Source organism: Nanorana parkeri, unplaced genomic scaffold (genome assembly GCF_000935625.1).
Source record: "Nanorana parkeri isolate BGI_ZX_2015 unplaced genomic scaffold, ASM93562v1 scaffold23, whole genome shotgun sequence".
In the NCBI taxonomy this organism is placed as follows: domain Eukaryota; kingdom Metazoa; phylum Chordata; class Amphibia; order Anura; family Dicroglossidae; genus Nanorana; species Nanorana parkeri.
This window is the reverse complement of record NW_017306291.1, coordinates 1,567,410-1,586,562: the sequence shown is the minus strand read 5'-3', so window position 1 is coordinate 1,586,562 and position 19,153 is coordinate 1,567,410. Positions and strand designations below refer to the sequence as shown.

Sequence of the window (19,153 nt, the reverse complement as noted above, 5' to 3'; positions counted from 1 at the left end):
TACGTAAATAAGTATATAAATAATTGAATGAACAAATGCATAGTCATCTGGAAACAAGTAGAAATCACCATAAATTAAGTGCCTATTTCATAAATGGAAAAAAAAACAGATTGATGCAGCCTATAAGGAAGCAGGGGGAGCTTGAGGCAGAAGACAAAAGGCAAAAGTTACACACGATTGTGTATTTAAAGATAAACATATGTTGTGGAAAAATGTATAGAACGACCTACAATTAAAATAAATGGAATGGTTTCATGATATTATGCTATGCACCACTATTTGGGGTTTCGGAAGCATTGAGGAACCTGGCCTTGGGGCAGCAGAGAGAATAAATCCAGCCCTGCTTGCAATGCAAGTCCTCAGATACAGTTTATTTTCAGGCATGGAAAACAGTAAGCAAGACATTAGTGATATCACCAAATCTCACTCCGAATCTGATGAGACCAGGAGACAGAGGCAACAGTGCCATAGATCTCACACTGCAGCTATGAGGCTCAAGTCACAGGGAGTGCACTGCTGTTTTTCAGGGGGAAGTCAAGACAAAGGGTAATTTTTTCTGGTCAATGTTTAGGAATAATTAACATTTTTAGATATTCTCTATGAGATAGTAAATCTTCCTTGTTTTAGTTTAGGTTCACTTTAATGAAAGTAGAATACCTCTTTATATAACAATACATTGTTTGCTACAGTTTGAAAGTGCTTGCTATCACATAGCAAATAAAATTAATAAACTACCTGTACTTTATTCAGCAATGGTTACTTTATTTCTGTAGACGAGAGAATGAACCTTTCAGAAAACCACACATGGTCCCTAACATTCCATGAGCCAAACTAGGGAGGACATTTGTATGTGAGGGAGGGGGGGGGGGGCCCCCTGCAGCAATTAAAATAAGACGAGACAGATCTCTACCATCAATGGGTAGAGACAGTTTCACTAGTTTCCTCTTTAGTGATCCCTTTGTGATAAACAATCTCCAAAAGTGTAGAATGGTTGATGTTAAATACAATGTTATGCAATAGAAAGTTCATAACTAACAATTGATTTTTTTATTCTTTTTACTGGTTTTAATAAAGATGCCCTACATTGTATTTTGAGCATCCTGTGCTGGAGGTTAATATGGAATAGATCAGGCATTGAATGGAATACATTAAAAGCTGATTCATATAATGATTCTAACTGTAAATGTCACATTTATGTCACACCTTTGTCTAATAAGCTTCATCTGTTTTGAAATTAAATATTCAATGATTGACACAATGGTATTTTATAGAGCGCATTGATTTATCTGCAAAAGCCCCTCTCTTAATTTGTCCTGCATTAGGTAGATGTGATTGAAGGCACAAATGAATGAATTATTCCACATCTTTCAAAACGATATTGTACAGAAAAATTTAATATGGGGGCTCCTCTGTGGTTATCATGTAATAATCATTAAATAAAGCTTCCAATGTATGCATAGCATTACTGTAATATCAAGGATATGTTCCCACTGCGTTTTATAGAATATATAGAACATATAGGAAACGTTATATGCAGTCCACATGGTACTAAATGATCATACATTAAAGATGAACTTTGTCATTACATTCTCACTGATAATTGAATCATTTTAAAAAAAAACCCACTACAGTTGTTTGCAACATGCAGGTTGAGTTGCTTAGGGATATTGCTACATAGAAAAAGCAAAGCGACAGATTGAACCTATATGGATATTTTATAATAGTGAAGTTGCCATTTAGTTGCCAACACTTAGATCTTGCTTGTAAATGTTAGCAATCATTTTGCATACATTGCCGCTCACAGAAATGCAGCAGGCCATATGGGCTACAACTCATGGTCATATCACCCAATGTCCATATTAATCCAGCTGCAAATTGACTTGAAGAGACTCTAGATTTAAAAAAAAAACCTTTACAAAGTGTTCCCTGAAAAGAGAAGAAAAAAAACAAAACAGTTAATACTTGTCTTGACGCCTGTGCCACCAGTCTTCGCTGCCTTGTAGCACCAAAGCTTGCTGAAGAGTCTTCTCATCTGATACTTATGGGGAACTTCTGGGAATCTTCTCAACTGATTCTGCTGAAGAATCCTCTGAAGAATCTTCCCATCTAAAACACTTCTGGGAGTGAGAACAGGTTACATTAGTGATGTAGTGGCATTCAGTAGGAACCACACAGCGGGTGACCAGGCATTCAACAATCTTGGGAAAGCTATAGTGCTTCAAGAAAAAAAAGATCGGTAGTGGGGCAGGTGAGTTTTAACTGGTTTCTTTGCAGGGAGTATTTTCTAAAAGTTTTTTAAATCTAGCGACAGAGTCATTTTTGCATATTCTACATTCACATCTACTTAACAAACAGTATATGAGCTTTGAATTAAGCCATCACTGACCTCTGTAGTTGCAGGCACTATTGAGAAATTAATTCACAGGGTTCACAGCCGAAGTATTAAACCTCTTCACTCAGCAACTCAGCTCTCTCTGCTCACCAGTTCTTAGATGTAGTGGCTGCATTAGGTTTCTATTTTCAAGCCTGTGTTCCCCTATTTGCATCTGGCAATCCTGCAAATAACACACTTCTTGTCCCTGGTTGGCTACGCTCCACTGAGTCTATGGATGTCATGAAGGCTGAATTTTAAATATGTCTGCCTTTGTTCACTTCCATTACATGGCTAGCAGTTTGAAGAAGAAAATGAACATTGTTTTATGCTTGCACCTCAGCTCACATGAGGTGACAAGGGCATTGCATCTCTGGCAACACCAAAAGGTATTTTCTGGACTTTGGCAGTGCTTGCGATTTGAACTTAATGTTCTTATCCTGAAAAAAGAAAACCAATGCAGCCAATACACCTAAGAACTGGTAGGCTTCAATATAATAGGTTTTTGTTCTGGGTTTTTTTAATTTTAATGTTACTGTTGTGCCCAGGGGCTGCAGGGCTGCAATGCACAGGCATAGTACAATGTAACCAATGAACATCAGTGAGTGGGTTCTACTTGGTGACATGCCAGGATCTGGCCAGACGATACATCTAAGCTACTGCCTGTTTGGCCTAGCCATCAATCAGAAATCAGGAGACCTCATCCACTTTACACTGATTTACAGTTGGTGTGTTAATATATTTTACTGAAAAATGAACCAGCTTACGCTGCCAAAAGAATGCACAGAGGAAAGATGACAAGTGCCATAACCCTTAAACCCAATAGAATCTTCACTCACGCGTCAGAACACTTGAATTGATTAGTTACTAACATGAATTCATATATATATATACAGGGCTCGAAAAATCCACTCGTCCACTCGTCTGTGACGAGCAGACAGTGGAGCCCGACGAGCAGCTTCCCGGCCGGCCGTTGTAATTACACGTCAGCTTGTCTCCAGTTTAGCAGCTGTGGTACCTGTGTCAGATCCCAGATCGGCTTCAACTGCAGCTGGTGCAATAATCTCCAAAGGTAGAGTCATATTGGGATTCCACTGCGTAATTATGTTTTCACTTATCTGATGAAATGATTGGCTATTGGCTAAAATGGTTTCTTAAACCCTGGAGTTTTCTCTTCCATTTCTGAATCATTATGAGACTTACACACATAAAATATAATCCTGTCTTACTGCAGAAGTAGAGAAAGTGCAGGCAAGCAAAATATATTACATGAGATAAATGGAAAGGTAATGAAAAGAGCGGGAGAGAGAGGTAGAGCGAAAAAAAATAGAGAAAGATAGAGAGAGAAAGTGTCCGTGTAAAACAAAAAAGTATTATTCTGGGCCATACTCAGATGTCATATTGCCTTAAAGGGTAAGCAAACTTTCCCGCAAACATTTCCTTAACCTGCTGCCCCCCCAAAGAAAGTGTAGCCCACCTCCCCCCTGCCAAATTCCTATAGATCTTGCTCTGGGGCCTGTGGCATTGTTTGCATTCCTCCAATGGCTTCTTGTTGCAATGCTCACACGTGCACAGTTCAGTCCTATATACTTCCTTGGGGCTGGTAGAGGGACCGGCTCCAGTTCTATAAGGCCAAACTGCACATATGCGGGTATCCAGGGCCGGACTGGGACTAAAAATAGGCCCGGGCATTTTAGACTGAGCAGCCCAATCTTAATCCCTGACCATACACATACCTTGTTCTTACAGTCTTCTCATCCTTAGCAGCGGGGGGAGGGGTAGGATTTGCATATGAATGAGCCGTGATATTTACATATGAATGGGTCGCGGCTTATTGATATGCAAATTGCCGCGACCCATTTATATGTTAATATCTCGGCCGGTACCGGGACAATGCAGGCTGCACGAACAGCACCAGCAAGCTCCGGAAAGAGCACAGAGTAGAGAGAGCTGGGGGAGGAGGTGTTTCTCTGGCCTCCCCCACCATCGCCCTCTAGTGTCTACTGTGTGATAGTGCCAGCTCTGCTCGCTACCACACGGTAGACACTGCTCTGCACAGAGCCGGCACTGGCATAGCGGACCGGCCCGAACACAATCAGGTTGATTGTGTTCGGCCCAGGCCCGGCCCACCGGGCAAGTGCCCGGTTTGCCCTATGGCCAGTCCGGCCCTGCGGGTATCGACCGAAGAAGCCAATGGAGGAATGTTTAGCAGGAGAAGGTGGGCTACACCTGCTTAGGGTGAAGGCAAAAGTGTGAGAAGTTTGTGGGAAGGATAACCCCTTTTTGTTTTTGCTTTAATTGGTCACAAATATCTAGAGCTGACCACAAGAGGGAAACAAAATAAGGAAAATAATGTATCCGCTTGTACATTCAGAGGCTTAGTGCTGCCTCAGGCCTTGGTCCACATGTGTCATAATGGTAAATGCACAATAGTGGTCCTTTAAACCAATTTTAAACTGTAAGATTTATTTCTTGTATGTTTATTCATAATATACTGTAGTGAGAGTACACAGCTCCCGAACAGACATGATAAGTAATAGTTATGCCTGACCTTTGCATCTTCTGCAACTCCTGATATGATGGCCTGGCCACTGTTCTTTTTTTATTAAACAAACTCTGCTAAATATAGGTTGGGTCCAAAATAACCACGTAGCAGAACTTCAGCGCAGATCAAAACTGTAATATGTTCCGTGAAAAAGTACTGTTTATGTCATTGGGGGTCAACTTACCTGTTAGGGTACCTCAAGTGTGGGCCTTGACATCACCAAAGGGCCAAAGGTAAGAATATCACAGGTATTTATATAGCACCAATATTTTATGCAGCGCTTTACATATTGTACATTCACATCAGTCCTTGCCCTTAAGGAGCTTACAATCAAATCTTCTTATCTCATATGCACACACATATAGTACGAAAGCAAATTAACCAACTTAAATGTTGGAGGAAACCCACGCAAGCACAAGGAAAACATAGAACCCCAGTGCTGCAAACCAGAAGTGCTAACCACTAAGCCAATGTGCTGCCCTCTTCAATGCAGTCCTACAGAAGACTCCAGACACGCTACAGGAGATGGTCAAAGACTTCTGACAATATACAAACATGGTTGGAGACTGGCAACATGTTGTACAGACAGTCAAAGACTGGGGAAATTGAGACTGCTAGAAAACACTGGCTTTACAGCTCTGTCTGAGGCCCTCACAATAAGTATGAAATGGCCCCAGGTGGGCTTCATGGGTTTATGATGCCTGCTTTTTCACCCTTTGCCAGCTCCATGTGCATAATTTCAGATTTAGGTCCTGGATTTTGGCTATTTCTTCTAAGCATTTCAGCTCTCAAGATGCAATGCAAGCTTACCCTGCAATGACTTCTTAAGAGCTCCATTGTCCACCAGTATGATGTATACATGGGGTAAGCATAAGGATATATTTTGTGAGGGAGTCCAGTACAGAGTTTGCATATTAGTTGCTTTTGCATTCCAAGCAATAAAGATAAACATGTTATTTATATCTAGTGATTTGCACAGTTAATTAATTCAAAATTGTAGATTTAAATTATACTGGGCTGTGTAGTGTTTATACTGAAACTTTCTATTCAAAAAAGTAAAAATCAGTCATAATAATCTAAATCAGCCACCCATAGGTCAATGTGTTTTGATGCCCCCTCCCCCCCACTCACACATACTCTTCTGCAAAGGATCATAAAACCCGGGTGTTCTGATTTGTAAATATCCAGTGTTTGGCCTATCCTCTCCAATTGCTTGCTATCAAGACCACTATCATTCTCAGTAATACAAAGCTGGGTGCTGGAGGGGTAGGTCAGCTATTAAAGTGACCCTGTCACTGGATTCTAACACTTCCTGGTGTGTAGGATAGTGTATTGCCCTTTGTGTGTTGTGGTTATGTAAATGCAGGACACAATAGTGACATAGGAGTTAATGGGAGAAGCCGCAGTGCACAGTGGAAGACCAGGTAACCAAAGTGTTGGATTCCAGTGGCGGTCATAGCTCTGTAACTGAGAAGACTGGACTGGCCACCTCCTAGAAAGATAGATATGAGTAACGGTCTTTTGCAGGGTGCTGTTATTTCAGTTTGAGCTGTCTAGGTCACAGGGTCACTTTAACTTTAGGGAGGGTAGTGAATATTTGCATATCGGAGGTTTCTGAGCACTTGAAAATACATTTACCTTGAGGACCCAGATTTAAATTACTATGACTGGCTTACATTTTTTTTTTTACCAGAATAATTCAGTTAAAATAAAATTCATAATTCAGGAGTGCTTTAGTCATACTTCTGTGTGAGGCGCCAGACTTAGCGTGAGCTGTATTTTCCATAAACAGATAAAGAAAGTTTCTAAAAAGTATTCATGTTTCACACTGTACTACCGAATGTGTCGCAGGAGTGTTAGATATGCTGGGTAACTCAGCTCAAGTAATGACTTCTCATCCAGGTATTTGAACAATCGCTTATAACTACTTCATGTGTAATACTCGTGTAGCGCTCACCCCCGAAGGAGCCGCTGAATATTGAAATAGGTTCTCCTATCTGTTGGTTCCAGCTGCCAGTCCCCTTTGATCAGCAACAGCACACCGACACTCACGGACAGAACGGCTCGAGTCTTAGGGTCTTTTTAGGGTATTTATTTGCAACATCAATAGGAGAGAGAGGGTTTAGGATCTGTAGGATGCCATTTGGAAATACTTCTGAGGACAGCTTTCTCCCCTAGCAACCGCTAAGGCCGAAATCACTGCGATCTGGTCCCAGGGACCAATAGTAGTTGTGGTAGTAGTACTGTGAACAGATACCTGGAATAGGGTGTGGGATCTCCCTTGTGGGTCCCAGACGGACGCTCGCACCAGCTCCTCTGCGGTACCCCTCAACAAGCGGACTCCTCCCCGACCCAGCTTCCATCAGGTATTTTCCTCTTTAGGATCTGGAACTTCTGTGCCCTCAGCATCTGCAACTGCCAAGGAGCACTCCAGTTAAATGAGAGTATCTTCTTAGAACAAGGCACCCAACACCTGCCACGTGTATGGGCCCAGTGAAGTATCAGTGTATCCTTAGGCCTCCAGGCCCCTCAGCACCTGCCATGTGCTGAGGCCCAGGCTGCTTGCTCTGCATCACACACAGTCCTCCTAGGGCGAGGCCCCTAGGGGAAAGAGAGAGCTCTCCACAATGTCCCCAGACCTTTTATCACCTGCCCTCAACCATGCCTCTGAGTCATCCTACTCAGGGATTGGCTAGGGCCAGGTGCATAGTCATAACCTGAGGGTGGATCCTCCCTCACTGTATACCAAGGCTCCCTTTTCCTCAGCAACAGGAGGAGCAATCGATCCAGCAGACTCAGGGACACCTATAGAATGCAGAGCTCTGTATAATCAGTATCTAGACTGGTTACAGTCCAGGTATCTCTAAATTGAATAGCGACATTTTAGAGGGCGCTACACTCTCACCAAGTTTTACTCTCTTATTGTACAATAACATCCATTACATTAGGTTTTATGTGGCATCTGGCAAGTTGAGTCACATTTTAGTTTCTTTTTATATTTTTGAGAGATATCAGACTAGTCACTTCTGGAAGGGAACGTAGAGGTACAATGTCAGGAAATCACACCAGGATTCAGCAGCCTTTTACAGAGCATTTTAAACAGGCTTCAAGGAGACTCCGAGAGGTGCTAAAGCTAACGGAAACCAGCCAAAGTCTTCTAAAATAATTTCACAGCGCTAAAAATTGGGCAATAATGATAATAAATTAGGAATCAATCTGGATGAGTGATTTCACCTTAAAAAGTGCAGAAAAAATCACACTCTATATGAACATATATAAATGTGTGTAAATAGATTTTTTACACATAAAATTGTGCAAAACCATAAAAGTGCAAGTGATGAGTTAATCACAAAAAACATCAAATCAAACTTCTATCAAGAATTGTGATATAAATGTGTCCATGTATGTGGCAGCCTTTTCAATATAAATACTTGTGCATACAATGTAACTAAAGCAATAATAAATTGAAGCAATAATGATAATTTGTAACTAAAGCAATATTAAATTGTCCATAAAACTGTTTCTTCGTGTATCACCTCCACACAACGTGCACAGAAAAAGACAATCCTGTGCTGTGAATGTGATCTTTCCAGTGTAATTCCGAAGCCCCAAAGGTATTACACTCACCAGAACCACTGACTGTGAAAGACAGCCAGCAACCGTTTCAGAGAAGCCCAAACGTTCACTGTGGGTGCTATAATCATCCAATTCCCCTTTTCCTTATCTAGGGTGATTACGTCTACATATCCTCATATGCCAGGAAGGAAATACAATTGCTCATGGTGTAGTATATCAAGGAACTTTTATTTAAAAATAGTAAAAACCCACACCCACAAAGATTTATAAAACCGGCCGGTCAGAGAAGCAGTATATGCCGCTAGCTTGTTCAGAGACCATAGCAGCTTTAGACCACGGTTTTAAGCTACATCCAGAATCAGTGTTCATTCCAAAGTCTTCTAAAAGCTTGTCCAAAGCTACTGCCAGCACTTCTTTTTAAGGAAATTAGCCTTTTATGTGCTGTAGACACACATTGTTTGTAGCAATTGGGTGATAAATTGGTGATGTAAAAGACTTCAGAAATTGTGGAACATCCTGTTGCATATTCTATAGAAAATAAACAGAAAGTGCAACTTGGGGAAAAAAGAGATGAAGATCAAAGTAAGAAGAAAAAGAATGATGGTTAAAAAAAAACACCTTTCTGTTTATTTATTTTTTTCAGCCAGCAAATCAACCTTTAAGGTCCTTTTTATATATTTTTCCTGTCGAATCTTAACTGTGTTGCTAAAAAAAGAAGTGTTTGCTTCAGAGCTCAATCACTAGAGCTCCTTTTACACAGAGCTGAATTACACAGAGTAGTTAGTAATCTAGCCTCTATCATATCCTCTCTTTCTCTGCTCCATCTAGACTTTCGGCTAGAGAGAGACAGTCTGAAAGCATACACCTGTTGCTTTTTCTCTGTAGAAAACCCATGGGTCACAAGTGCATCGCTTTAAATGTTTACTTGTAAAATAACTATTTTTTTAGAAAAAGATATAAAACATAATTTAGAAAACCTGTTAACTTTAAAAAAAAAGACATAAAATGTACCCAAATCTATTACAGTTTCCCTTTAAATGTATTTTTAGATACCGCTAGCATAAGTACCTGAACCTGTTCTAGCTTCATGTAATCCTATGCATGCTATCATTCAGATTAGAATAGGGCTGCAACAACTAATCGACATAATCGATTATAATCGATTATTGAAAAAGTTGTCAACTTTTTCAATAATCGATTAATCGGCTTCTGATTGGTTGGCCCTGTTCACGGCTCAACACACGCTGCGCGCCACACCTCCTCGCCACCTCACGCTCGCTTCTTAATAATCGGCTAACTAATCGATTTTGAAAATAATCGTTAGCTGCAGCTCTAGATTAGAATTCTATTGCTTCACACAGTGCTGGCAATTTATTATAGAGAACATACGAGACTGGAGAGCTGAGGGTTGACCTTATTAATGGGCTGTTGTGATTACCTTTCCAGTCACAGGTTTGGCCGGATCCTGGTTCAGACTGTAATGCTTACCTCCAGTGTAGTCGGCAGGAAGATCAAGCATCTAGCTTAGCTTTGCACTCTGGCAGAGTTGTCCAGATGATAAGACTGGCTGACCAGAATTATGAATCCATTTGCAAGTATAAGCAATTCCCATATATGTATTTCAACCGTGTATTTAGCTGTTTGAAACTCCGCTTCAAAGAAGCAGCTCCAAGCGTTATTCACAAATGATTTGTAAATTCCTGCTGCTTATGATGCCCTGCAGACCAGGGTGTACAAGGTAAGAATAAACAGTGTACGTCTGTATGAAACCTAAGAGACCAAAGCAGATAAAAGTTTAGCATACCTTCAATCTAAGAAATAATGAAATATCACGTACAAGTAAATAGATCAAGTATGGACATTAGGTGTATACTTTTTATAGGCATATGTGACTGTAATTAGCTTGATATAAATAACCTTATGTTAATAATAATAATATAGGAGTAATTTCAATAGCCCCAACCTAATTAGAACCCTACAGATGTTCTAAGCTTTATTTAGTCATTTAAAAGAATAACAGTACGAGTATTTAACAGATGTTAACAATCGCCATAGTGATGGAAACTCGGGGTGCTGGCTGTTACTGACATAGCTCAGCAGCAGCTGTGAGGGAGAACGTTCCCCCTCACAGTCGCTGCGGAGCTGTGTCAGTGACAGCCTGCAGATGCGGCAGAAGAGGCCGGTTACACCGGCGTTTGCAGTAAAGAAGGAGGCGGGGCACGACTAACAGCAACCCCACCTCCTGTCACATCACTGGCCAGCGATCTAAGAGCAGGTGGGGCTAGTAATGTAAGAGGAGGCGGGACCCGTCGATAGAAGGTGGCGGAGCCCGGGGACGGAAGAGGAGGCGGGGGCCCGGCGACCACGGAGGTGGACAACGCTGACAGGTAAGAGGCGTGCAGCCCAACTGGAACCTTGCAGGTCTTTGGTGGGCTCTGCAAGTGACATAACTAGCAATCACGGGGCCCCATACAAAATTTTGCTATGGTGCCCTGTGATTTCTAGTTACGCCCCTGCTTAAAGGGTTACTTCACCTCTAGTGACATTTTCCAAAAAATGCCCCATGTATTTTAGCATGCTCTGCCAAATATAAATAACCATTCAGGTTTAAAAAAATGCCCTTGTGTCCTGCCATACCTTAGGGCCTGACTGTAAAACTGTTGCCAGGAGATCCCCCTCTGTCCCTATAAATGGCATAATGTGCCTGCGTGCCCCCAACACAGATGGAATGACCCCACGGCTCATTCAAACACTGCACATGCGCACTATGCTCTCTCTGCCCTCCAGTGATGGCGGCGGTTTATTCAAACACTGTGCATGGGCAGTTCACTCTCTTCCCCTCTCAGCTCCGTGGCTGCTGCTACAGAAGGGAAGAGAGCACACTGCTAATGCGTCCGCTAGGGGGCGCGCGCGAGCAGAAAAAAATTGCCGTCTGGAGACGGCAACCCGCAGATGCTGCAGTGCCGTCCGTCCGTTTTTTTACTACGGGCGGACGGCAAGAGGTTAAACTAGCCACCACGGCTAGATGGGAGAAAGCACACTGTGCATGTGTTTGAACAAATTGCCGGCTTGTTCCTTCTGTGTTGGAAGGAACAAGTGCATCCTGCAAGGAGTTTTGCAGTCAGGCCACGCATAACCCTAAAGTATGTCATGACACAGGAGCACAGGAGCTGAATGACGAACAGTCAAGGCAATGTGCTTCCCTCCACGAGAGGACATCCTTCCCTTCTTGAGCCCCCCAGCCACATGTTTTGCTTTTTTACATTTCACTAACTTTTTCTGATGTCTAAGGCCGGTCACATTACACGCTCTCCAATCTTCTCATGGAGGTGGTCAGTCCTGCATGATGCATATAGCAGAGCTGATGAAATGGCGTTGGTGCCGCTCTCTGAATCAATACACTGTAAGTGCAGAACCTTGTACTCAGAGGGTGGGGCAATTACACACTCACTCACAGTCATTTCTAAGTCTACCAGGTTGAGTGACGTGGGTCATCTTGTGGTGCAGAAAAAGGTACTGTAGGAAAATGCTCCAGATTTTTAAAAAGTTATGCAACTAGAACTTTTTTTTTTAACTCTAGGAGAGGAATTGGGCTTTAAAGGGGATATTTATAAAAAAGTGAATGTGGCATTTACCAAACATTCAGTGCAGGTGAATCTTCGTGGTGCATGTGTTTTATTTTTTGCAGTGATGGTTTTGTGAATGTCACATTCCTTGCTTTATAAATATGTCCCTAATGTTAGGCCCCTTTCACACAGACTCACACCCTCTCCGATAATCAGGGGATCAGCAGGCGATGCCACTTTTGTTATATCTGTGTATGATCAGTTTTTGTTTCCTCCATCTTGTGATGGAGGAAAACAATTTACTAAATGGACCTATGTTAGGTCTATGAGCAGCTGGATGTAAGTGGACATGTGTCCGTTTACATCCAATTACCTCCGATCCATCATGTTTACGTCTGAAAAAGCCAAACATGACACAAACATTCTCCTTTTTTATTCCTGGTTTAACCCTTTTGCTGCCACCACCGTATCCCTTATGGGGCTGGCTGTGGGCCCCTGTAAACAGACCCTGCTGGGACTCTGTTTAATTGTATAAAGCTGATTCTTCTTTACACTGGAAGCAATTCTGGTGGCTTGAGCTGCGCCAGATCACTTCCTTGGGCCGGTAAATAGTTCCCCCCGCCCCACACCCCCTCCTTGTTTTCCTGTCACTGCCGCCCCTCCGGCGTGCCCAGGACCAGCATAACTAGTGTCAGCGGGAAGCAAGGAGAGAGACCAGTGGACATCAGTTTGCCGATCTCCTGCTCGCTGAATGGTGCTGAAAGTGACGCTGATTGCGTCACTTCCAGCTCTTCAGCTGTCATTCCCATGCTAGATAAGTCAGAGAAGAAGCTAATCAAGCCCAGTGTATGCTTTAAAAGCTTATTTGATGTAGAAAGGTGACACTAGGGGGTTGATTTACTAACCTTATAAACACACCACGAACATGTATACACCTCTGTAGTGTGTTCCCTCCCAGCATGATCTATGGGTGGAATCTAAACACCTTTGTAGTGTGTACACACCCAGCAGGTGTGTTGTGCAAAGCCAAGCATGAATTGCAAGATGATGTTGTGTAAATTAGCTCTATGTTGTGTTGCTTGCGTTGATGAATGCAGGAATGTAAATGCATGAGCTAACCATTTTTGTCTAAACTGTGAAGCAGCATTATATATGCATCATGTGCATGATTTTTCCATGTATGGCATTAGTGGAAATATGCTTTTAGAGACTTTTTGGTTAATAAATACATTTTGCTGTGTGAAAATCACACGCACCTGGTGTGTGCGTGTGTTTAGGTTGTAAATCACCCGCCAGAGGTCTATAAAGTGAATACATTTAAAAACACACAAAAAATGTAAAATCCCCTGTCCCCCGCGAATGCGTGCTTACTAACGTAAACATGCGTCAGATGCGCCTACGTAAGAAAAGATAATTGCGCTAAACATGTTGGGTATCGCCATGTGTGCCAGACTAAGAGTAATAATTCTAGGGCCAATATTCACAGTTAACTCCAAACTGATGGCCTGTATGGGCTTTTAAATCATTAGCTATGGACAATTTGGGGTACCATAATTTGTCGCCATTTCATGGGCGATCGCAATTTTTAAGCTTGACACCCTTGGTATGTATTTACTTGGCACCAACCTCATTTTTGTATCCTACAAAAAAAGGGTATTATATTGTGTTTTTGTGCACTAAAATTAACTTAAGTGTAAGGAGGTGTACTGACAAACTGGCAGGTGGATCTGATCAGACCACCCATGTGATAGAGGCCTTAGATAACTGCATATGTAGATTTTTCATATTGTGATTTCCAAATAAAAACAGGTGCCTCTATTCCGGGAGTATTGTTTTCACAGCAGTCATTCAGCTTTGTTGCTGATTATATTGTCTGATGTACAGATAGCTATTGAATGCAGAAAATAAAAATCTGGATATAGAGTATGATCATAAAAATATGAAAGCAAAAGAAAATGTGAAAATTTAGTCAAACGTAATTCTCAGGTAAACTGCGCTATAACTCGAAGGCAACACTCACTAAAAAATACATGGTTTCCCTTTTATTGTATATTCAGACTTCTACTTTAGAAACAGAAAACCTCTTACGCTGACATTGAGGAATTGGGACATCCAGATACATGCTATGTTATTGACCTTATGTAGACTATATTATAGGAATATGTTATCTATGATTCAGTTCTCTCACAAAATTGAATTTTAAATAATTGTCTCATAGAATCTCCGAGCACAAACGCTAGTCATTTGCCAAAAAACATATTTTAAATAGATATATTATAAAACGCAGTGTCTGAAACCTATTTCTGATAAGAGGCGATAGCTCAAGAGAGTTTATAGAGCAGAAAATTGTTCCCCACCCAGAATTTTCCAGTTCTATCCTAGTAGGGTTCAAATGTAACAAGATAATTTGTGTGCACAAACTGCATAAAACTGTATGGGAATTAGCATTTAATAATAGATGATTTTATATTCCAGTCAAACTTCTTGCAGAGTGCCGGAAAACAGAGGAGCTAGAAAATGTTCAACCAACAATGTTCTGACTTTAGATACTACAATCTCTTGTTAAATATCCTAATGAAAGCAACTAGCGAAAGGAGATGGCAGCATTAGTTGTAATAGAAAATGCTGTATTTTGTTAAATGTTTCATTTTTATTGTGTAGATAGATTGAAGATCCAGTATGTTCAGATCATTAAAAAATATTATTTAGATAAACACATGTTCAGTTGATGCAAACCCTAACTGGATGACATTTTGTTAGCTACATGAATTGTAAATGATGTATTATAAATATATACATTATACAGTAAACAGCTGCCAATTTTTTTTAATTTTCGAAGATACTGTTTTTATGTTTTTTTTGCAACACATTGCTGTTCTCTAACCATCTTGTATCCACTTCCTGTCTAGATGCCTGCACTACAGTGGTGTAGGAACTCGGTTGGAGCCTGAGCTCATCTGAGAAGCTACATAGGCCTGGCCAATCAGCTGTGGACCGGGGCATCCCCCCCCCCCCTTTCCCCACAGCTGACCATGAACAAAGGAATTGGATACTTGAGCTAACATCATTTACCTAATATTGCCACGTAGACATATAAGGTCAGTGATGTCACTGCACTCTGCCCCTTTGCTTATGTCAAGTAGCTGATTAGCTAATTGGGCCTTTGCTTTCCTGCCCGCAGCTGATTGAGTGGCATGGAAGGAGCATCCTTCTGTGTTTAGCAGGAGCTCCTTCTGGGTCCGGAGGAACTTAGGTTCAGACACGGTTCAGTCAGTCCAAAGCTGAGCTCATTCCTACAGTGGTGGCTGTACTTAGCTTAGTGAATGTGTTAAAAATTCACTGTGTAAAAAATAGCCAATCACAAGCAAGGAATATATTCAAAACCCTTGTGATAGGATGCCAATGCTGGAGATCAATTAGTAGACCAGGAGAAAATAGTGGCTGCGCTCATATCTTTCACTGTATGGATGTCTGTTACCCTTTTTGCCATTTCTTTTTTAAGGTACAGTTACATTTTTAAAAGAATAACGTAATTTCTGAAAGAAAAAAATTACCTTTACTTCTTGGTTTTTGGTTTCTTTCCTACCTGTCTCTGTATCCAGTACCCTGGTGCTACCACTAGCCCTCTGAGTCCATGCGGGTGTGCTAGAAGACAAGGGCCTCTTCCCCACAACGCTGGCCTGGTGGTTGTGGGGGTCTGCGGCTAATCTGAGCTAATCTGAATCTGGTTTAATAAACGGGGCACCCAGATGCTGCACCATCCTCGTAAATGAGTATGGGGAGGTTGTTACCCTTACTCATTCACCAAATACAGTAAAATAGTAAATAAACATACAACACTGTAAAAAAAATCTTTTATTTAAAACAAAACCCTGTTTTTTGGCAAGTCCTTTTATTTTAAAAAAAATAGAATCCGATAAAAATTCAAATCAGTGCAAATTCTGACTAACCAAGTAAAATTTTGGATCCGAATGTGAAAATGTAAAAAAATGTAATCGAACCAAAACAAAATTTTGGAGCCTTCACTTCTCAACACAGTACATTCTGCTGTACGTTACACACTTTCACACACCTCACTCTGTACACTGTGCTGTATATTATGTCTTCTGTACTGTATGTATATTATGTATTCTGTACTTTTCTACACTGTGCACACCACTGCGCCCTATACAGTGTGTATATAGCAACACAAAAGTAACAGGATTTAACACTCTATCCAAAACTAAAAAAAGTTTGGGCATTAAGTACACTTTAATGATTGTTTAATGATTACATAATTGCATTTTGTGTACTACTTCCCTGGAGGTTAGCTATTACCCACACGCTTATTGCAAATGATGCGCCGAACAGTTGGCTTGATAGCACTTACTGGTCCATTTATGATCACTGTTTACAATGCTCTCGATGGAACCTCTGGTCTCCTAAGTGGTGATGATAATGCTGCACTTTTACAGAGGGGGCAATTATTTTGTAAGCAAAATATCTTCTTTAAAACCCTGCCTTTTGAAGTCTTGCAGAATATTGCAGCAGCATAAATAAAGCAGAACTCCAGGATTTTTCTAATTAACCCTTGCCCCACTGCAAGGGTTAATTTAAAAAAAAAAACCCTGGAGTTAAGTGCTTGTTTGTGTCTAGGTGCTAAAATAAAAATATACTCACCCAGGTGTCACCGCGCTCCCTCCAGCCTGTCTCTTCCTTCTCTGCAGCAGATTGGAATGCTCCTCAGCGTCCTCACTTCTATGCACAGTGTATAGACGTGATGATTTACTGGACCTTAGACCGCTGCAGAGGAGGGGGAGAGATATTCCACAACCCGTCTAATAAGAAGCTTTGGGTGAGTAAAGCTGGCCATAAACCTTACAATTATCTGCAGATTTTCTGTGGTCAGATGGAAAATGTGCAACAGATTCCTCCATCTACACTTAACTGTGGGGATGGAGTAATCTCCACCTGGGCCAATCTTTTGCACTTTTTCCATCTGACCACAGAAAATCTGCAGATAAGTGTAAGGTGTATGGGCATCTTAATTCTTCTTTTACCCTAGACACAAACGAACAGCTAACCGTTGCAGTGCGTATGTAGATCTGCTGCAAGAGTTAATTTTAAAAAAATCCTGGAGTTCTTCTTCAAACTAAATGGTGCATAGTTCCCGAATGGTGTCATTGAAAACCAATACCATGTTTTTAGTCTGCTGTCACTTGACCACTGACTGACTGGTTTTTGGATCTCAGGATCAGGGCTGTAGACGGAAAGGAAACTCAGCATGTAATCATGGTGCTATACTATACACATTGAGACCCATGCTCCTCACTGATATTAGGTCTGCAGGAGGCATGCACAGCCCTTAAGGCAGCCCAAGGTCCAACTGAAGGAGTGTACTTGGCAGACTGACAATGCCGGTGCTGAGAGTCATTGTCAGCCTGCAACAGAAAGTCCTGTTATCAGAAGGATCTCCAGGTGAAAACCTTTGCAACAGATTCATAAAACGATTTGCTTAAAGGAGAACTATGGGGTCAGTGTTTTTCCCCATAGTTCTCCTTAGGGTAACGGGAGGACACAAACTAGCGTCCTCCTGCTACCCTAAGCTCAGTATACCGCGAGCTACAGCTTGCGGTATACTGAGACACCTCAGCCGGAGCGGATCCTGACGTAGATGACGGGATCCGCCCAGCTGCGTGAGTGACAGCTGGCTCTGCTTATCTAGAGGCAGAGCCAGCTGTACCCGCCCCCTTCCCCGTCCGTTCCGCCAGTCAGCGCTGGCAGATCGGAGCAGGGAGAGGGGAATCCAGCCCTCCCCCTGTCACGGCAGAGAGCCGTGACAGGATCGAGAGGTGAGCGAACCTGGTATGTGTTCGCTCACCTCCCGATCTACTGAGCCGACCTGTGACAGTCTCATTGTCACAGGTCGGCTAGAACTATGAGGTGAGTGGAAATCACTCATCTCATAGTTCTCCTTTAAGAAACCTGTATACAATGTATCATGGTGCCAAACATAGCGAAAATAGATTTAACCCCTTCACAACTGACAATGTACAGTGTATGTCGCCAGCAATCGGGGCTGCCGCCGGGACTCTGTTTAAACTTGTAAAGTCGACTGTCGGCTTTACAATAGAAGCGATTCTGGTGACTCAGCTGTCGCCAGATCGCTTATATAGTCCCCCCCGTCGCCGTGCTTCCCGGGCTCCGATGCCCCTACTATGGGCTCCTGAAGCCCAGCTATAAGCTATTGAAGTGCGATCTCTACTTCAATATCTTATTTGGAGTGTAAAGGTGACACTGGGGGTCTTTTGGACCCCCAGCATCACCTTAAAGAGTACCTGTCACCACCATCTGCTATCACATGGGGGGCTTGTAAGCCACACTATGTGATAGCAATTAAAGTAAAACTATTTTTTAAAGTCCCCCGTGAGCACGCGCGTTGCTGCGTAAACACTCGTCATGTGCGCCTACGTATGAAAACGACTAACGCGCTACACATGTTATGTATCGCCGCGCACGCCGGAGTGAGAGCAATAATTCTAGGGCCAATATTTTTGGGTATCTCTAAACTGATGACCTTTGGGGGCTTTTAAAGCGTCGTCTATGGACTTTTTGGGGTACTGACGTTTGTCGCTGTTTCACGGACGCACACAATTTTTAACCTGGGCATGTGGATATTTATTTACTCATTGCAACCTCATCTTTTATATTTTATTTTAAAAATGGGTATTTTATTGTGTTTTGGGGCTTTTAAGTAAAATTTTCACTACATTTTGGGGTTCATAAGGAGTTGCGCTAATATCGTGCAACATAAAAATGTGCAACTGCCAACATTTTATTCTATAGGGTCTTGGCCTTTAGAAAATATATAATGTTTGGGGGTTTTAAGTAATGTTCAGGCCTAAAATGTGGAATATAACATGGGTGCAAAAAAATAAAAAAAGGCCTCAGTCATGAAGGGGTTAAAGGGTTAGTTCACCTTTTCACAAAAAATGAAATGGTAAACTAACTCACAACACCCTGCTCTTTCTGCATTCATCTGCATTGATGACCATCGTCCTCCACCCACACCAGCCTCTATAATGGTCCCAACACTAGAAAACTTCACTGGAGGCC

At 41.9% G+C, this 19,153-nt stretch overlaps 1 protein-coding gene across 1 annotated transcript in view; it reads left to right on the top strand.

Moving 5' to 3' along the window:
* PLXDC2 (plexin domain containing 2) overlaps nt 1-19,153 on the top strand; it is a 347,246-nt gene that overhangs the window by 267,963 nt on the left and 60,130 nt on the right. The window contains exon 9 of the mRNA XM_018564229.1: nt 3,362-3,443. Within this exon, the coding sequence (XP_018419731.1) occupies nt 3,362-3,443 (82 nt within the window). The remainder of the gene's footprint in view (nt 1-3,361; nt 3,444-19,153) is intronic.